The 20,773-nt window shown below is 41.3% G+C and overlaps 1 protein-coding gene across 2 annotated transcripts in view; it reads right to left on the bottom strand.

Annotated features, from left to right (window-relative positions):
- PCGF2 (polycomb group ring finger 2) overlaps nucleotides 1-20,773 on the bottom strand; it is a 718,202-nt gene that overhangs the window by 233,843 nt on the left and 463,586 nt on the right. For both annotated transcript variants that reach the window (XM_044055286.1, XM_044055287.1), the window contains 3 exons: nucleotides 9,929-9,984; nucleotides 9,788-9,838; nucleotides 8,866-8,974 (listed from right to left, as the gene is read on the bottom strand). In XM_044055286.1, the coding sequence (XP_043911221.1) occupies nucleotides 8,866-8,974; nucleotides 9,788-9,838; nucleotides 9,929-9,984 (216 nt within the window). The remainder of the gene's footprint in view (nucleotides 1-8,865; nucleotides 8,975-9,787; nucleotides 9,839-9,928; nucleotides 9,985-20,773) is intronic.

Below are 20,773 nucleotides of genomic sequence, written 5' to 3'. Positions count from 1 at the left end.
AGCCAGAAGGAAAGCTGTTTTCCAGGACAAATATTGCAAATCTGTTGAGGCAGCTGGTTCAAAAGGAGGTAATGTTAATTTTTCTAGAATGTAATTAAGATCCCAGGCTGGGATTGGTTGTTTCCTTGGAGGTCTTATATTCTTAGCCCCTCTGAGGAACTGTCTTAAGAGTGGGTGAGAGAATAAAGGTGATCAGTGTTGTATTCTGCAGAAATGTCTGAGGCATGGATTTTGATGGAGGAGAATGAAAGTCCACTGTTTAGCAGCTCAGTTAGATACTATAATATCTGAGGCAAATTCAGTTTTCTAGGATCCTGGTCCTTTTTCTCATTCCAAGCGCAAAACCGTTTCCATTTTGCGGAGTAAGCTTTTCTAGTAGATGGCCTTCTGGCTTCCAAAATGACATCCTGTACCTCCTTGGAGAGTAGGGTCTGTTGTGGTGTTAAGGAATTTTCCATGCAGCCAGATTGAGTGTTTTCGGCTCACTGTGAAGAGTTTTGTAGCTGTGCTGAGTCAGAAGAGGCGGCATTAGAGGTAGAATCCAGGGAGGAGAATGTGTTAGGCTCCTCAGGAGTGGGTACCAGTGTTGTCTTGGCCAGTCTGGAGCAATCAGTATCATCTTTGGCCTGTCTGCTCTTGTTTTCAAAAGCACCTTGGGTAGTAGAGGAAGAGGTGGAAAGGCGTAAACTGTCTGTGCTGTCCAACTGAAAGAAAGGGCGTCCACTCTCCAGGCCTTTGGATGAAATGTCCTTGAGCAGAATTTTGTCAATTGGTGATTTTTGTGGGAGGCAAAGAGATCTATGTCTGGCCTTCCCCAGGCTTGGATTATCTTTGTAAACAGTAGAGGATGCAACTTCCATTCGTGAGGGTCTGTCATATTTCTGCTTAGATTGTCTGCCAGCATGTTTTCCATACCTGGCACGTACTGTGCTTGAAGCTCGATTTGCCACTCCAGAGCCCTGTTCCAAAGTGACATGGCCAGCCTGCACAGGGGGTATGAATGTGTTCCTCCTTCTTTGTTTATGTACCACATTACTGTGGTGTTGTCTGTTCTTATCAATAATTGCCCTGGATGCAGGAGGTACTTGAAAGCTGTAATTGCATTTATCACTGCTAGCATTTCCTTTTGATTGATGCGGAGGTGCTTTTCCTTTTGGGACCATTTGCCCTGAATGCACCTGTCTGTCATGTGTGCCCCCCAGGCGTAGTCTGAGGCGTCTGTTGTGATGACTTGATTTGCTTGAGGTTTGCAGAATGGTAGACCTGCGTTTGTTTGGCATGCTTGAGCCCACCATAGAAATTCCTTTTGCAAACATGGAATTAGTGGTATTATTGTTTCCAAACTGTGGCTGTGTTGAGACCATAGGTTTTTTAGGTACCACTGAAGTTTCCTCACATGCAACTTTGCACATGGGATTAGAAGAATGCAAGATGCCATGAATCCCAGAGCCTGCAGGATTTTCCTTGCAGTTAGCCTGGTACAATTTGCTAGTATCTTAAAGTACTGAGTTAGTTGCCCCTGTTTTTCTGGCGTAAGATAGGCCATCTGGGTGTTTGTGTCCAAGTTGGCACCCAGGAAAATTATTTTCTGAGATGGTGTTAGCCTGGATTTCTCTTTGTTGACTGTGTATCCCAGAGAATTCAATAACTGTGTTAAATAACCAAGATGCTCCAGAAATATGTTTTTGCTGTCCGCTTGGATCAGGCAGTCGTTCAAATAAGGGTATATTTGTATCCCTTGAAGTCTGCAGTAGGCAATTACTGATGCCAGGCATTTCGTGAATACTCTGGGCGCAGTAGATAAGCCAAAGGGCAATGCAGAGAATTGATAGTGGATTGAACCTGCAAGAAATCTGAGGTATCTTCTGCAGCTTTGTCTGATTGGGACATGCAGGTATGCCTCCTTGAGGTCCAATGTTACCAGCCAAGACCCCTTGCCCAGCATGGGAAGAAGCTGCTGTAAGGTGAGCATCTTGAATTTTGGTGCAGTAAAATGTGTTTAGGATGGATAAGTCCAAAATGGGTCTCCAATCGGTTCCCTTCCTTGGTACCAGGAATAGTCTGGAATAAAAACCTTGACCTTGTTCGTGAGTAGGTACCTCTTGAATAGCTTTCATGTCCATGAGCTTTGAAATTTGTATTTGAGCCTCTGCCCTTTGATTGTGTGGCAGGTTCGGCATGCCTCTCATTTTTGGAAGAGTGTGAAAATGAAATCTGTAGCCTCTGTTTATAATGTCCAGGATCCATTTGTCTTTTGTGACAATATACCAATTTTTTGAAAATAATGCCAGCTTTCCTCCCAAGGGTGCTGCCACTTGAGCCTTGTTTGGCATGCAAAGGGGAAAGTCATTGGGTTTGTTTTCTGTATTACTGTGCACTGTCTTTGCCACCTCTTGATGCTGGAGGTTACCATCGGCTGCCCCTATATGATCCTTGAGATTGTCCTCTGCCCCTTGCGCGTCTGTATCTACCTCTTTGGGGCTTGTCCGTGGCTGGAAAGGACCAGTTTTTTGAAGGCCAATTTCTACTGAAACATGGTGGTTGTACCTGTAGAAAAGCCTTAACAGTTTGCATAGATTTAGCTTTCTCTTCCATTTTCCTTAGTATTTCCTCAGCATTAGTACCAAATAATACATCCTTTTGTAAAGGAGCATCTAGTAATTTAGCTTTGGCATGATCAGGCAGGGTTTGTTCCCTAAGCCAGGCATGTCTACGAATGACTGCTCCTGTAACTGCAGCTCTACTTGAGGCCTCTAGAGCATCATAACCACATTGTAAGGTGTGCTTACCCACTTGTTCTGCACTATGCATCATATCCTGCAACTCCTTCAAATCTGGTTGTTCAGGTTGTGACATTTTATTCTTTAATTGTGATAACAGAAACTGCTGATATTTAAGCATATGGAACTGACAATTTAAGGCCCTCATGGCTAGAGTGGCCGAGGTATATCCCTTTTTTCCCCACCTTTCTAAGGATCTAGACTCTCTTTCGGAAGGTAATGGATTCTTAGCAGTAGAGGCCTTCATTCCCTTGGGGCCCTGAGAAATGGTTTCTGGGTCAGCATTATGGCTTTTGTAAAGAAATTGGTGTGAGTTAGGAACTCTGTAGTACCTATCAGGCTTGACTGGGGCTGGAGGCAGGGAATCCGGATTAAGGCAAGCCTCCGAATAAACATCATCAAGTATGTCCAAGACAGGAGGTATCGCCAGAGGTCTGTGCTGAGGTAGCAGAAGAAATTCCCTAAGCCTTTTCTTTGAATCTGAAAAATCCTGGCCTTCCCAATGGAAGTGTTCTCTCAAGGTATGTAAGGTTTCCCCGAATGAGAAATCCTCTGGGGGGGGGGATACAGAAGGAATGGACTGTTCTGCATCAGAATCTTCAAAAGGGGAGTACGAATGCTCCTCTTCATCAGAATGTTCTGAAATAATGGTGCCCTGGTCAGAAGAGGGAGATTCTTCCTCCACTCTGGGTCTCTTGTCCGGTGGGGGTTGGGAACCCCTGATAAGAGTAATTAAATCCTCAGCCATTTTGAGCATCTGCTTTTTAGGCATGGGGCCTGGAGATGGGCCATGTGCAACAGACCTCTGGGAGTGCATGGCTGATTTAGACTTAGTAAATGCCTTGATGGAAAAGGAAGAAGAAGGTCTGAAGACACCATGGGTGGAAGTAGACCTGTCCACATTAAGAGGCTCAACACTCACAGTGGCTTCGGTAGCTGTAGTCAGGGTGTGGGCCGAGGAACCTGCGGTCTCGGTTACAGAGGACACCGCCAGAGAAGTGTCGTCGGTGGTCAGGGGCTGCGTAGGTGCCTCACTGAGAACCGGACCACGTGTAGCCGGTTTTGGCGTGGTGTCGGTGGAGACCGCGGAGCTCGCGTGTCGGTCTTTGTCCTTGCGTTTTTTGGACAAAACGGTAGTCGGAGACTGCGACGACATTTTATAGTTAAAAGCTTTACCAAAAAAGTGCTGGGCGAACTCCGCCCGACGCTTAACAGTGCATTTATTAAAAGTAGCACAAAAGCGACAGCCCAAGACGTCGTGGTCTGGGCCTAAACAAGGAATACAGAGAGAATGGAAATCCTTATGCGGTATTTGCTTCCCACAAGAAATACAATTGTTAACTTTGTCTGACATCAGTCTGAGGCAAGAAAAGTTTCAACGGGTACTTAGCTTTAAAGAAGACTTCGGTTTCCAAATTTTCGTAATTTCAGGAGCTGGCCGACCGGCACTTGCGAACTGCTTCTGCTTCGGGCACCGCGCGGCAAAAAAGACTGAAGAAAATGGCGTCGGCTGTGTCTTATATACCCCTGTCGCACTGACGTCAGGGAAGAAGGCGACAACAACCGACGCCGGACCTAGACTTTGGAATTCGGCTGACCGAGGACCCGCCTGACGGCAGGAGAACCCATCTGTAATGACTGCAGCGGTATGCACGATGAACATCATCTGAAAACCCAAAATAATTCATTGGTTTGTGTTGAATATCAGTAGTGCGAAGAACTTCCTCAGAAGCCGGAGCCTGCACAGCGGCTCCGAACCCATCCAAGGTAGAGACATCCGCAGGTTCTGTAGTCAAAGAAGAGTCTCGTGGCATACTGCACTTCAAACGGGTCTCGGTAGCGGCCTGCGAATCCATTGAAGTGGGCATCAGGGGCTGCAAAAGCACCTCACTGAGTACCGGCGAACTGGCGACTAGCTTAACGGAAGCATCATCGGCAGTTTTGGACCTGTGCGGTCTGTCTCTCACTTTATCCTTATGTTTTATTTGAATGATCGGTAGTCGGATGGCTTACCGAAGCCATATTGGAATACGGAGATCGAGAGAGAAAGTATTTAGCGACAAAAAGGATTCGACGACGAATAGTTCGGGCGTTGAACAAAGCACAAAAAAGACAGCGAGGTGCATCGTGGTCTGGTCCTAAACAGGTGACGCAGTAAGAATGGAAATCTTGGTGTGGTAATTGCTTTCGACAGGCGAGACAATTGTTACCTTTTTCTGACATTGGTTAGAGCATGAAAAAAGGATCCCCAACGAGGTACATAGCTTTAGAAGACTTCAGGATGATTCAATTCGGAAACAAAATCTCAGGCAGTGGCTGACCGGAACTTGTGCATACTGCTTCTGCTTCAGGCTCCTCGGCAAGAAAGACAGATGTAATGGCGTAGGCTGCCTGTTTTTATACCCCTGACGACCTGATGCCAGTCCTGGAGCGACAGCAACCGACGCAGAAATACTAAGTCTCTGGTATTCGGGCCGACTGAGGGCTACCTGCAGGCAGATAACCCAAGTGTGATGACTGCAACAGTGAAACGCGAAGAACACGGCGCATACAGTATCTAAAGGTTTTGGTATACTGGCTGGACACTGAGCTACCCTTGGCAGGAGATCCACAAGGTACAGAGTACTGCAACAGTGACATAGAAGGACTTCAAAATATATAATTATAAACTGCAACTATCCTTACTGAAATTTTAATGCATTTACATTTACAGGTTCATAGGTGGTTACTAGGCTAACGACCCTAGAACCCTTACAAGCCTAGCCATGTTACACCCAAGTTACCCTAATTGATCTTGGTTAGATGGGCGTTATTTGCAAAGAGAGTCTATTATCAGCATTGACTACCCCTGTCTATGAGGGACATGGGCGCCAGCCATGGGGTGAATTTGCGGTCTCCCATCCAACTGCCCAAGTTGCACTTGAATAGGTTTAGTGAGGAGCTCTCCTTTATGTTTAACTGGGAGTCTATTCCAGAGCAGCAGCAATCTTGGGAGATATATCTGTCTCTCCGGCATTTCATGTTAGTGTCACAGGCTAGGTTAAGATCCCTGGAGTGAGTAACTCTGGTCTCATTTGAATTGCGGATGTGCAGCATTTCCATTATGGCAGGGTGAGAGACTATCCTGTAGGCTAGGCCCAAATCGCCTCTCAGCAGCCTATAATATACAAAGTACAGTGACAGGGCTTGCAGTCTATCCACATAAGTCATGGTTTGGAGGCCCTGAATTTTCCTGGTGAGAAACTTCTGTGGTCTCTCCAGCTGCTACAGGTGTCTGGTGAGGTACATGCAGAAGGGGGCACTGTACTCTATTAGTGGTCTGATGAGGATTTTGTACAGTGAAGATATAACATCTTTAGACCTGGCTGCGATGCCCTTACTTATGAGATGTGGAACGTAGAAAGAAACATGGTGATTGAAGTTTAGATTGCTATCAACCTGTTTTCCCAAGTCTTGCACCACTGGGTTTGAGCTTAGGGGGTAGTGCTGTCAATACTGTAATTAGCAGGTAATTCCTCTTTGCTGAAGGGGATAATAATTCACTTTTTTGCGTTCAGTTACAGTCTGTGGCTTTTGCTTATTTGTACTCCACAGGACTGTAATGTTGACTGTGGGAAACACAGTTACACTCTTCAGAGTACACACACACACACACACACACACACACACACACACACACACACACACACACACACACACACACACACACACACACACACACGCACGCACGCACACACACGCACACACACGCACACACACACACACACACACACACACACACACACACACACACACACACACACACACACACAAGTTGACCGCAGTGACATCAGAATATTGGCATAAACAGAACTGCAAGCCTATACTGATCATATTTAATGCTACCTCTTGCCTGAAATAATCATCACAGCAACTCACATCCAGCATCATGATTATTCTTAAAACCAGCTGGTTTGGTACTAAGAGCAAAACCGAGCACTGGACCATCCATCAACATACAGTCCTCAAGTACTGCAATGATTACAGCCAGTACAGTCAGCAACAGCTAATCTAATGGTGTACTTGTATGACTGTCTGTCTGCACTGTAACATCCCCAACACATGTACCTCACAGATAAAATTACATATATGCACGCAGGGAAACAATTAACTTCTACCTAGTTCAAAGTAGAACTTGCTAAAAGAGTAGGTGACATACATAAAAATCCAGGACCTGCTTCAAGCTCCACCACTGCAAAATTACCAAAATGACAAATAATGGCCTCATGACAACTGCATAACATTCTATTGTTCTCTCTAAGGAGTGATCCCTCAACAGAAACAGTTACAACTGAAAATAATTCACCTACACACTTGCAGTATTTGTAACCTACATGAACACTGCTGAGCATTCATGCAGCATTTCAATTCTGATGTCCTAGTGAATACAAACACTTTGTTAACGCATCACATACAAAGTAGAGACTTCAGCACTGCTTCCTATAACAAGCTTCCCGCAACACCGATTACATAAGGGGGTGGTGGAATAACCATATTACCCAAAGAACACCTGATATGTCATTTACATGAATAACAATGTCCTTATCTTAAAAAGGTACAGCTTTACTTAATTTTCTTTTGAGGAAACAAAACATTATGGAAATAGTTACAGATAGACAATCCCCAAAACAACCATACTAAATTCTACATGACATTCTATCCTGGATAAAGACAAACTCAGACACTATATGTTTACAAAATGTATGCACATTTGAATGCCATTCACTGATCGGTTTTTGGTTTGTTAATTTCTCATTATGTGATTTGCCAGGTTTTACTTAATAGTTGGTTTTGTATGGATTGTTGTTAATAAGGGAGAGAAAAAATCAGTCATCTGTCACTTCAGGTCTTAAACTGTACTTTCCTAAGTGGCATTCAAGGTCAGATATATAAGCTATCTGCTCAACATTATCAGCTGACCTGTGAGAGGGTCTTCTGCAGGTATTACTTGGTTTATTTGACTGAAAAGCACTTGACTGAAAATGAAACGTTTTAAAGAATTTGACAGAAGATTGACTGAAAATACACTTCACTGAAAAGCAATTGACTGTAAAAACATTTCACTGAAGCCCACTTCATTGAAGCACAATCTTTGTAACTATTAAACATAAAACAATACAACATAAAACAGTGTTTTGCAGAGGGGCAATCCCCCTTGAACCCCCACACCCCCTTAATATATAATACTTCCATATCTGCATAACCACTTGAGAAAAGAAAAAAACACCATACACAGTGAATTGGCAAGATTACTTAGACCCACAATTATCTGTTTATTACATTCAAAAGAGCACCTCATTTGTACAACCAGCGAAGCAACCCACTGGCTGGCACTTACAACAAATGCTGTATGGAGTAACCGACTATTCGCTCATTTCTCTTCCCTTCTCTCTCTCCTTCTCATACGTTCACAGAGACAGACATACAAGAATACACGCACACATGCACTGGGATTTCAGGAACAGCGAACACTGATACTGTACCTTTTTGATATATACAATTCAATAAGTATCAGCTCCTAAGTGCACGTCTTAGGCTGCATTGAAGGTACTCACATTTTAGTAGGTCTCTAGTGATAGTGAATGCAAGTACACATGCACATATGGAGTCATTACTTAAAATCTGCACATATAAAACTGGCATGTAACAGCAGAAAAATAACAGATTTAGACTAACGGAACAAGACAGACAAAAATGGACACCTTAGAAGCTAAGGTTTTTGAAACTGTTTTGGATCCATCACCCTAGACTTAAAATGAATGCCACTGCATCTCTAAATGGCTTTCTTTATCAGATTAAGGGAAGAGAAGGCAGAGATTATCACCTGAAACTGAATTCTTACATTTTAAATCACAATACGTTGACACTATCCAGTTTAAGAACAAAAAGAAAGTACATCAGAATTTTAATAATACCAGATTGAGAGATGCACAATTCCGTTACCAGGCTGACAGATGCTACATGCAAACATAAAAAAAAAAAAAAAAAAAAAAAAAAGGGAAGAAAAATCTCAGAAGTTTAACTTTGCCAAGACAGAACCACATACCTGTTTCCCTCATAAAATTCTATTGACAAACTGATTATTTCATCTTCTCTTAGAATTCTTCTGTTCTCTTCGGCAACTTCTCCCCGAACTTCATTTGTGCCGTTGGCTACTATAGTAACAAGAGGTAATTATTTAGGATTTACTACCTTTTGTAACGCTTCTTTTTACTCACCAGTGATCTCACTCATCATAAGGAATTCTTTTTGAGGACTAAGCCCATGTAAGGACACACCATACTAAGAATACAGACAGGCAACAAGTGATTCTAAAAAAGAAAGAAAAATTCACCTATCAAAACCAACAAACATAAGGAAAATGCTGACAGTGGGTGATGTGCTGTCACCTGCACTCCTGCATCTACTGGTAATGTACAACACCGAACCTCAGTCAGTCTCCATGCTGCATTCTTGGAATGTTATACTGACTTAGGTTTGGAGACTTTGTAGTGGATGCAATGCTTTTAATGTAGCTTCCTTTAAACAAACAGCTAATGAGTGTTTCAGGACTTGTAGTTAAACATGAGAAAGAAGCATATTGTTCCACACTTAATGGCACCTCCTGCCTGGGCCCTGGGTTCTCCTATATACTATTGACATTATGATGCTAATACAACCTGTGTATGATGGCTAGGCTGCTTCACTGTACAAACTGAAAAGGCAAAAGGAACCAAAATGGCTGTTTTTTCGGAGAATTCACAGCTGTACTACTGAGCCCATCCCTTATCTACGATTGCCCCCCCCCAACTTTCGCACCTACTGAGCACATGAGACTATTCAAGCTAAACCTGCTGATCTCTGCAGCCACAATTTTAGTCACAAATGGGACAGCAACCAATGAAATTTAAAATGTGTGAAAATGTGCACTGCAAGCACACAAGCAGGAAATACTAGAAAATATAACAAAACTATTTTCAGGATATTACCATCTGTTGTAGGGTAAGCTGCATAGAAGTCTCTTCTCCTCTTCATTTCATCTGTATGTGTTTAAAGAAAACAAACAAAATCAATTATTTTAACAATACTTAAGTACATTCTTAAATTTAACTTTAAAACTACCAGCATACCTTTAAAAAGTCCAGGAACCAGCTTATAAACAATGTCTTGCAAGGTTTTGTCTGCTCTAGAAAAGTAAAATAGGAAGAAGAAATCTGAGTACCTGTCATGTCTGTTGTGAATAAGCAATGACAAGAGTCTTCTTAACAGGAGGTACAAACGTACATCTTTTGGACAAGTTAGGGTATTTTTCAGAACTCTACTTGACAGCAAACATCACAAGACTGAAATAGAACAAAGTTCATATGCACTGTTGACCCATTTCTGCAGGCTTCTAACTTTGCTATAAGAACAGAGCTTTTGCAAAACAGTATACCTTATTTCTCTCTTTTGCTCAGAAATATATTAGTAAAACTTATATACTCACCAACTGCTTTGTTTTGTGTGTGTGTGTGTGTGTGTGTGTGTGCATGTGTTTTGCACCATTGTACACAGCTGTCTATGGACAATGCAAGGTCAGGAAACTCTGTGCTGAATCTGCTTCTTTAAAACATAGTTCTATGACATTAAGGACTTTATTACCAAGAACTGGGTCATATTTGGGATGGAAAATGACTACTTCAGGAAGATGGAAGAAAAATCAGTAGTTGTTGACAAAAAAGACCTATGTTTTAAGAATTTGTTAGAAAGAAGATGGGAAAACAACAACGAAAAAGGTATGATGAAAAAATGTGGGCATTGCCCACAATGCCACTATATTCTTGAGGGTGAGACTGTTCACATTCATGGATTTGGGAAAATCACTTTAAAGCACAAATTTAATTGTTGTAGTAAAGCCATAGTGTATACAGCCATATGTCAATGCTGTGGCCAATTTTACATAGGGAAGACAATTAATGGTTTTAGAAAACGTACTTACCAACACGTTTATGATATACAAAAAGGGAACATGAATAATGCCTTGGCAAAGCATATTCACAATCATCCTGGTTACCAGTTTAAATTCTCAACTATTGACCGGGTTGAAAATAACTTAAGAGAAAGATCACTGATTTATTCCTAGAATATAAAGAGTTAATGTAGCAGTTGAGAGTCAATGCCAGCTGACCCCCCTCGACTTAATGAAGTGACATCTATTTCAAGGTTCCTAAAACTAAAACCTATTTTTCATTTATAATACATTTATACTACAATTCTTGGAGAGGTATTTATAGGAGAGTATAACTGGGAATGTCTCTATGTGTGTATGAGTTTACATGCTCACGTTTTTTTTTTTTTTGTATACATCTATATTATGCAATTTTCTTAGCCTGTTCACTCAATTTTCTATTGTTGGTTTTATCAATACATTAGTTATTTGTTGTTCGTAGGGTTATGGTGGTGTTGAGTAATAATTTTAAAACATATAAAAATATAATGTGTTTATATATGTATTTTATCCATCTGTGTTATTTAGGACATATTTTTCATTTCGAATGTGTGAATGTAATTGAAGTCAGTCATGTGACTGAATATAAAAGGAAGTTGTTAATGGCATTATTTTATTCTGAGGAAGTCAAGGGTATATCACTGACAAAAGCACTAAATTAAACTTATTTCTGAAGTCTTATCGACCGTGTGCTTCCTTTTTTGTTTTATCAGTGTTTGGTGTTTTTTTATTTCTTTTTTAAAACTAACTGCAGATTCTGTGGTTGTAACCTGATAATTAACCTCTCAGACAAGTTGCCTGTATACGTGTGTGCTTTTTCAAGCTGTTCTATAAACTACGGTTAAGGGGAACACCTCTACAAATTATTTCATTAAGGCGTCAACAAAAATAGTTAACAGCCATGACCTGTGGTCAGTCGTTTAAACTGTGAGAACATTCTGAGACGTTCTGACAAGGTGACTGTTTTTTGAATGTCAATATTAAAAAGAAAAAGAAAGGGGATTAAGACAGAGTTTTAAACAGTTTAAAATGTTTTGATGTGAAACTCATTTTTTTTTTTTGTAAGATTTAATAAGCAGTGATCTGAGAAAAGCACTCCTCTTGCAAACAAAAACCCAATGATGTTTTATAAGCAAACAGCTGAATTTGAAGGAGCAGTGGAAACTATTGCTGTTTAAGTAAATTTGGCTTAACAGTATATGTTCGAATGACCACTGCTGCAATAGCCTAAGCTATGTTGGTTATGCCCTGCCAAGGGTATAACAGCAGGCTAGCTTCCAAAGACTATCCTATACCTGGATAAGGAATCTAATTTACAATGTTTTGTAAAAGTATGCAAAGAGGACGGAGTTGCTGCTTGTATAATATTTATAGAATCCAACCCTTTCCAAGCGGCCACAGAAGAAGCCAAGGGCCTATTAGAACAGGCCTTGACCATGCCTGGAATAGTTTTGTTGTGGCAGGAGTAACAAAAACAATAGCCTTAGACAGCCATTTAGAAATAGTCTGTTTTGTCTCTGGTTGTCCTTTCTTACTACCTTCACCAGAAATAAACAACTAATCAGACATTCTGAAAGATTCTTTTCTGTCAAAACAGTACCAGAGCTGTCCGTGGAAATCCAAGGTATGAAGTAACCTTTCTTCCTCATTTGCAGGCTCTGAAAATAAGACATGGTGATGGACAGCTTGGCTAACAGTAAACTTGAATACAACTTTAGGCATAATAGAAGGATAAGTTCTCAAAGGAAACCTTATTTTTGTGAAAAATGAGAAAAGGTTAACCTATCATAAGAGCTTGCAGCTCAGATACTCTTCTTGCAGAGGTCAGAGCATGTCAGGAACTTCAGGTCAGCCTAGTGATCTGGTTCAAATGAAGCAAACATTAGTTTTCTAACACAAAGTTAAGACACCAAGGAGGAGACACCAGTCTTCTAGAAGGCTTCTAGTACAACACTGATCCCCCCCCCCCCTGGAGTCACAGAACACGTAGCTGCCGCCTTACAAGACACAACCACTACATCATGTCCAAATGTTTTTAAAAACTTGTCCACATCAGCAGAGAGGTCATACAAGGATCTGAAAAGGACAGTTAAGTAAACGTACCATAACAGTAGATGCTCGAATGATCACTGCTGCAGTAGCCTTAGCTATAAAGGTTATGTCTGGCCAAGGACATAACAGACGCCCAGCTTCCAAAGCTTCAGGGCACCTTTCACATGCCCAAACTATTAGGCAGCTCAAGTGGAGCTGACTAAAAGACAAGTCTGATCATAAAGCCCTTCAGAGCTTTCTTCCAGCACAGAGATGTAGGCTGAGCCCTGAAAGAACAAGGTTAGGAATAACTAAAAATAAATGTTCACACCCAGGCATAAAAATACACACCAAAAAACAAAGGGGGGGGGGGACCGGCTACTGCAGCAGTGATCATTCAAAAATCTACTGTTATTGTAAGATACTAACACAACTGTATTACATTCTTCATATTGATCACTGATGCAGCAACCTTATCTATATGGGTAGATTACCCTACATTACTACATTTGGGAGGTGGAAGGAGAAGAATCCAGGTGTCTCTGTACAATGGTCCTTGCAAAGCCTAATCTAGTCTTTGAGAAGAAATTAAGCTTATTGTGCTTTATAACAGTATATGTAGAGGACAAAGTTGCTGCTTCTAGAATACTTCTAGAATCCAGTGCTTTCCAAAAAGCTACAGATGAAGCCAAATCCCATATACAGTGAACCTTGAATCTGCCTGGAATAGTTTTGTTCTGGTGAGTATAACAAAACGTAATAGTCTTAGACAACCATTTGGAAAGAGCCTGTTTTGGAACATGCTGTCCCTTCTTACCGTCACAAGAAATGAACAGTGACTCCAAAGACCTGAAATATTTAATTACTTATTTATTTCACATTTGTTAACCGGGTTAGTCCAAGTGAGTTTGAAAACAAACCCATTTTCAGTGGAGACCCGAGGGGAAAAGCCCCAGCAAACATAAGTAAAGATAAAGCGACAATATACAAATATTAAATAATCACAATACAAAATAATTGTAAAAAGAAAAGGTTATTAGCCATTTGCATTGCATTGATAGTAAGCAACCCATTTTCAGCGGAGACCCAAGGGGAAACAGCCCCAGCAAACATAAGCAAAGATAAATATACAGGACAAAAACTATTAAAAACACTGCAAATACGAAATTAATTATAAAGAGAAAAACAAAAGAAAAAAATGATGAACATTAAGGGTTGCACTGATAGCAGTGGTCAAAATGTACTACATATGAGAGTAAAAACAAAAAGATAATTGTTGTTCAAAAGAAGGACAGTGTATAGACAGTGCTAGGAAGTGAGGGGGGTAAATAGTGTGGAGAATGGGAGGGGGACAGAAAGAAGGGGACTATAGTAGCAGAGTTGAGGGGTTTAGGAGGTTAGTTTAGGCAGAAGTTACTAAAAGAGAAAGAAAGTTAGGAGATGCAACAGGTTACACATTAGGACAGACTAAGACTACGTGTGGTCAAGGCAACGCATAATTTCAAGTTTAGTGGGTGGGATTTAAGCTCATTTTTACAACAGGGAAAGGAAAGGTTGGATCTAATATGGAGAGGGAGTTTGTTCCAATTTAGTGAGACAGTGTGTTTGTAAAGTAGTTTGTCAATATTCCTTTTGGGTTTATAAACTGAAAGAAGATGCTGATCAGCACTCCGGAGAGGCCGGGGCGGGGGGGGGGGGTAGGGAGTAACATGGGAGGCGAGAGCAGGGCAGGCAGAGGGGTGGTTGAGTATGGAAAAGGTAGTGTGGGGCTGCAATTGTAGGAGAAGGTGCAGAAATTCCAGCCACTGAAGTTTGTTTAGTGAGAGGCAGTGATGTGAAGAGAGTGGTTGGTTTAGAATAAATATGGCAATTTTGTTGTATGTTTTATCCAGTTTCTGCACTGAGGTAGTGTGGATATTAGTAAGGATGGGGGAAGCGTATAGAAGACTAGGTAAGAGAGATGCCTGTGCAAGAGTGCACTTAGTGGCAGTAGTGAGGAATTTTTTTGTTCCTATAAAGTAGTCCAAGTTTTTGGGGGTTTTTTTTGATGGCCTATTGTATGTGCAAGTCAAATTTAGGTCGGTCATCAATTATTAGTGGTGCCATCTAGGGAGGAAAGAAAAAAACTGGATTTAAGGTGAGAGAGTGTCTGAGGTAGGAAGAGAAGGAGTTGAGTTTTCTTAGGGTTAAGGATTAGTCGATTGTTTCTGAGCCATTTTTCAACAGAGATAAAGGAATTCTGTTTTAGTGTGTGTAGTTCAGAGAGTGTATTGGAGATAGATAAGAGAGTAGAGTCGTCTGCGTATTGTATTACAGACGAGAGAATGCAGGATGACTGTAGGGTGTCTGTAAAAATGTTAAAAATGAGCAGTCCAATTATGAAGCCTTGGGGTATTCCTGTTTGAACAGCAAGGAAGGGTGAGGAAGCCTGGTGCCATCTAACAGCTTGTTTTTTGCCAGTCAGGTAGAACTGGAACCAGCCAAGAGTAGAAGGAGAGAGGTTTAGGTCTGAGAGTTTAAGAAGGATGGGATGAAAAAGTGTTGAAGGCTTTAGAAATATCAAGGAATAGACAGGAGATGAGGAGGATGTCCCCAGCTTTTGCAACCTTTTGAGTAAAGGATAGTAAGGCAGTCGAGGTACTGTGTTTAGGGCGGAAACCATGTTGCGAGGGGGTGAGGAGATTTTCGTGAATGAGACAGGACAGTAGTTGAGTATGTATACATTTTTCAAGGATCTTAGGGAGCGGTGAGAGAATACCAATTGGCCTGCAGTTACAGGGTTCAACAGAGTTGCCACCTTTGTGCATAGGAGTGGTATAGAAGGATTTCCATATTTCCGGTAGGGTAGATTCCTGAATGGAGCAGTTGATTAAGACAGATACAGGGTATGCAATGGAGTCAGCGGCAATTTTCAGAAATTGAAGGGGAAGTTTATAACTGGAGGGAGAGCATGGTTTTATTTTAAGAAGCAGGGATTTGATGTATTTAGTAGAAACAGGTTGCAAGGTAAAAGGCTGAGAGACAGAGGAGCATAGAGGTTTAAGGGGGAGGTGAGGGTGACACAGAAGAGTTGGGATGAGCAGAGTTACTAGAAGGTAGTTGTTTACAGATGCTATGAAGTGTTTGCTGAGTAAGTCTGCAGTTTCAGAGGAGAGTGATGGGGAAAGGGTTAGGGATGGTAGGAGAACCAGTGTGGAGCAGGGAGTTGATAGTACTCCAGAATTACTTGGGGTCATTTTGGGTGAGAGCTTTGAAATTTAGTGAAATATTGGTGTTTATCCAAAATATTTTTTTACATGATTTCTGAGTTGCTTGCAACCTTGGAGAAAGGTGGGAGTTTTAGTGGTTTGTCATTTTTCCATAGAGCATCTCTTTCATGCATCAAAGCATGAGTAGCTTTGGAGAGCCAGGGTGCAAAATTAGATTTCAGTCTGATTTTGCAAGTTGGGGCAAGAGAGTTTAGGACATCAAGGAAAATGTGGTTGAATTTAGTAACAGCATAATTGAGCAGGAGAGTTTTTAGGAAAGACCAGTTGATGGCAGAGAGTCTATAGTTAAATGTTTCAGGGGAAAAGTTAGTCAGTTTCCTACAATCTCTGTAGAGATGGGGCTTAGAGAGATGAGGAGGGTGCCTTAAGATAGAGATGGGAGAATGGTCACTAACAGAGTCAGGGAAAGTAGAAGGGTTACAATAGTTGTTTGGAGAATTGGTCAAGATCCAGTCAATTATGGAACCAGTAGCACTTTTTCTGTAGTGGGTAGGGGTAGTGATCAGTTGTGAGAATCCATACAGGTTTATGAAATGTTGGGGTGAGTCACCAATACGTGAAGTTCGGATGTTTTGTTGTTTAGGCTTTGGATGTTCACTGCAGAGATAGAGAGGTGTTTCAGGTTGGAGATATTTGAGGATGTTTTTGGGGGGACAGCAGATGAATGTGGAGGGGAGTGGAGAGAGAGGAGGGACCAGGATTAGGATGGATGTCACCAGAAACCAGAAGAGCAAAGACGAGATGGAAAAGGTGAGAGTGGTTAGTAAGGGGAATGGGTTACTTGAGTTTGGGCTTAGGAATAAGAGCGGGGTAGGCCATGAGTTTCAATTTAAGACATTGAAAGGGGGAGAGACAGAAGAGAGGAGGCAATAGTCAGTGGAGGTTGGTTATATGTTGGAAGAGGTCTGGGAAAGGTGGGGGAAGGGGGGAAGATATGGAGCTCAGTGTGGTACAAAGTGCTTAAAGCTAGTGAGATTAGAAGTGGGCGAAACAAGCAGTAATGATAGCATTGTGTGGTGGGAAAAGGAGGGGAAATGTTATAGGGGAAAAATATAAAGAAATATATTAGGGGAGAGTGGTGTCTAGAAATAAGCAGCGTGAGGGAAGGAACAATATTGAGGGGTGGAGATAGTGAGTATGTGAGGAGATAGGTGTGCTAGGGAGTGAAAGAGTTAAATGTGAGAGAGGCAAGCCACAGAGGAAGCAGCCCAAGGTGGGCGGGGAAAATGGGAAGATTAGTGACAAGGGGGGAAGAGCAAAAGGGTGAGAGCACAAGTTATGGTGGTGGGAGGGGGCTGTGGGAGTGACCAGACAATGAGGTGAAAGTCTAAATTTGAAGATAATTGGAGTGGGTGGGATTCGGGGGGTGGGAGAAGAGCGAAGCGAGCCCAAGCGGGGCAGGCAGGACCACACCACACCATAAGTAAGTTGAATGTAAGGGCCTAAAACCTGCACTCAGCATTTTAATTTTACTTACTTTTAGTAGGAAAGTCAGACCAACAGTATACAATTTTGAGGTTTTTATCAGGGTTACTTGTTCAAATGTCACACAAATACGTAAACCTTTCAAACAGGAATCTATGTCTGAGTGTTAGAAAGCCACAAAGGTACAAGGTATAGCTGTAAAACTTAGGGTCAGAGAGACAAATGTATGAATCAGTTTACTTTAGTTACAGGGGAAGGAGGCAAAAAAATAAAGCAGAAAGAGCCCTATGGCTGACCGAAATGGTGACTTGCTTTGTTACACAGCATGGTAAAAAGAGAGCTTAATAAATGTTTTTTATGTTTGTAACCTACACTGTTTAATTGTTGGGAGAGAAAAGTTTTTGCTGTTAGAGACTGTGCTGACCAATTGCAATCCCGTAGACACCATTTTGCAGGAGCTGCAGTATGCTAGTGAAGGTAAATGTAGAGTTTAACTAGAAAAAGAGAAAAGCAGAAATTCTAGGGTAAACATTAAGACAACAACAGGCAGTTATTTTACAATAGTACAATCAGAGAGGCTTGGGGGAGGTAAAAGTAGCACACTTCAGAGTGGACTAGGGTTTATGATTAAGAAAACTTAGTAGAGAGCATAACAAACACTTGCCAGATTTTAAAGATACGCCAGGAAAAACATAACGCACACTTTGTTGTGTCAAGACATTGTCTGAGTTGTATGTGGACATTTAAGATATAGGATATCCGACATTGCCTGAGTTGTATGTGGACATTCAAGATATAGGATATCCGACATTGCCTGAGTTGTATGTGAACATTCAAGATATAGGATATCCGACATTGCCTGAGTTGTATGTGGACATTCAAGATACAGGATATCTGACATTGCCTGAGTTGTATGTGGACATTCAAGATATAGGATATCCGACATTGCCTGAGTTGTACGTGGACATTCAAGATACAGGATATCCGACATTGCCTGAGTTGTACGTGGACATTCAAGATACAGGATATCCGACATTGCCTGAGTTGTACGTGGACATTCATGATATAGGATATCCGACATTGCCTGAGTTGTATGTGGACATTCAAGATACAGGATATCCGACATTGCCTGAGCTGTATGTGGACATTCAAGATATAGGATATCTGACATTGCCTGAGTTGTATGTGGACATTCAAGATACAGGATATCCGACATTGCCTGAGTTGTATGTGGACATTCAAGATACAGGATATCCGACATTGCCTGAGCTGTATGTGGACATTCAAGATATAGGATATCCGACATTGCCTGAGTTGTATGTGGACATTCAAGATACAGGATATCCGACATTGCCTGAGTTGTACGTGGACATTCAAGATACAGGATATCCGACATTGCCTGAGTTGTACGTGGACATTCAAGATACAGGATATCCGACATTGCCTGAGTTGTATGTGGACATTCAAGATACAGGATATCCGACATTGCCTGAGTTGTACGTGGACATTCAAGATACAAGATATCCGACATTGCCTGAGTTGTACGTGGACATTCAAGATATAGGATATCCGACATTGCCTGAGTTGTACGTGGACATTCAAGATAGAGGATATCCGACATTGCTTGAGTTGTACGTGGACATTCAAGATATAGGATATCCGACATTGCCTGAGTTGTATGTGAACATTCAAGATATAGGATATCCGACATTGCCTGAGTTGTAAGTGGACATTCAAGATATAGGATATCCGACATTGCCTGAGCTGTATGTGGACATTCAAGATATAGGATATCCGACATTGCCTGAGTTGTAAGTGGACATTCAAGATATAGGATATCCGACATTGCCTGAGCTGTATGTGGACATTCAAGATAGAGGATATCCGACATTGCCTGAGTTGTACGTGGACATTCAAGATATAGGATATCCGACATTGCCTGAGTTGTACGTGGACATTCAAGATATAGGATATCCGACATTGCCTGAGTTGTACGTGGACATTCAAGATATAGGATATCCGACATTGCCTGAGTTGTACGTGGACATTCAAGATATAGGATATCCGACATTGCCTGAGTTGTACGTGGACATTCAAGATATAGGATATCCGACATTGCCTGAGTTGTATGTGGACATTCAAGATATAGGATATCCGACATTGCCTGAGTTGTACGTGGACATTCAAGATATAGGATATCCGACATTGCCTGAGTTGTACGTGGACATTCAAGATATAGGATATCCGACATTGCCTGAGTTGTATCTGGACATTCAAGATATAGGATATCCGACATTGCCTGAGTTGTACGTGGACATTCGAGATATAGGATATCTGACACTGCCTGAGTTGTACGTGGACATTCAAGATATAGGATATCCTTTCTCCCTCATTATTTGGGTTCAGGAAAGAAAATGGGGACAAGAATATAGTTTGGCTTAAAGTAAACTTGGAAACCACTTTAGGCATAAAATGATTAGTATTCAAAGAAACCCTGTCTCTGTGGAAAACTGGACAGGGTGGACTCACCATAAGAGATTGCAAGTTATATACTCTTCTTGCAGAGGTATAAGAGCAATCAGTAAAACAATTTTCCATGTTAAGAACCACACATCAGCCAAATTAGCTGGTTCAAATGGACTAACTGTTAGCTTCTCTAACACAACGTTAAGATGCCAAGGAGGAACCACTGTTTTTCCTTGGAGGTTTCTTATGCAAAACCCCTTTCAACAACATTGTGACATAAGAGTGCATTGAAAGAGGAGAATTCATGGCCAGACATACTCAAATGGCAGACAAATGAACTTTGATAGAGGTGTAAGAAAGGTCATAGGATAGTAACTCACACAAATATTGTAAAACCAGAGAACAACTAGACATGCATGGTGCTGGTTATGTTGCTAGCACCAACTAGAAAATCTTTTCCATTTGCTAATATATGATTTTCTAGTACTTCATTTATTTTATTTTATTTTACATTTGTTGATCGGGTTAGTCCGACAGAGCCAAGTAGCCCTTTTTCAGCAGAGGCCTTGGGACAAAAACTCCATACAGATTATACAAACAAAATTAAGCATAAAGACATAACAAAACAGCAGTAGAATAGTAGAAGTCTAGAATTTATACATTAACAAAATAATGAAAATAAACTAATGAAAAATAAGGCAGCCAAGTAGACATATAACAATAATTGGCAGTAGGCATAATGCACATATTAACACAATAAATAACAGCCGACTCCCTGTACTGTTATCTTTAGAAAG

Source organism: Protopterus annectens, chromosome 13.part0 (genome assembly GCF_019279795.1).
Source record: "Protopterus annectens isolate FY-2018-M chromosome 13.part0, PAN1.0, whole genome shotgun sequence".
NCBI classification, from domain to species: domain Eukaryota; kingdom Metazoa; phylum Chordata; order Ceratodontiformes; family Protopteridae; genus Protopterus; species Protopterus annectens.
Note: the sequence above shows the minus strand (reverse complement) of the source record. Positions and strands in the feature narration are given on the sequence as shown.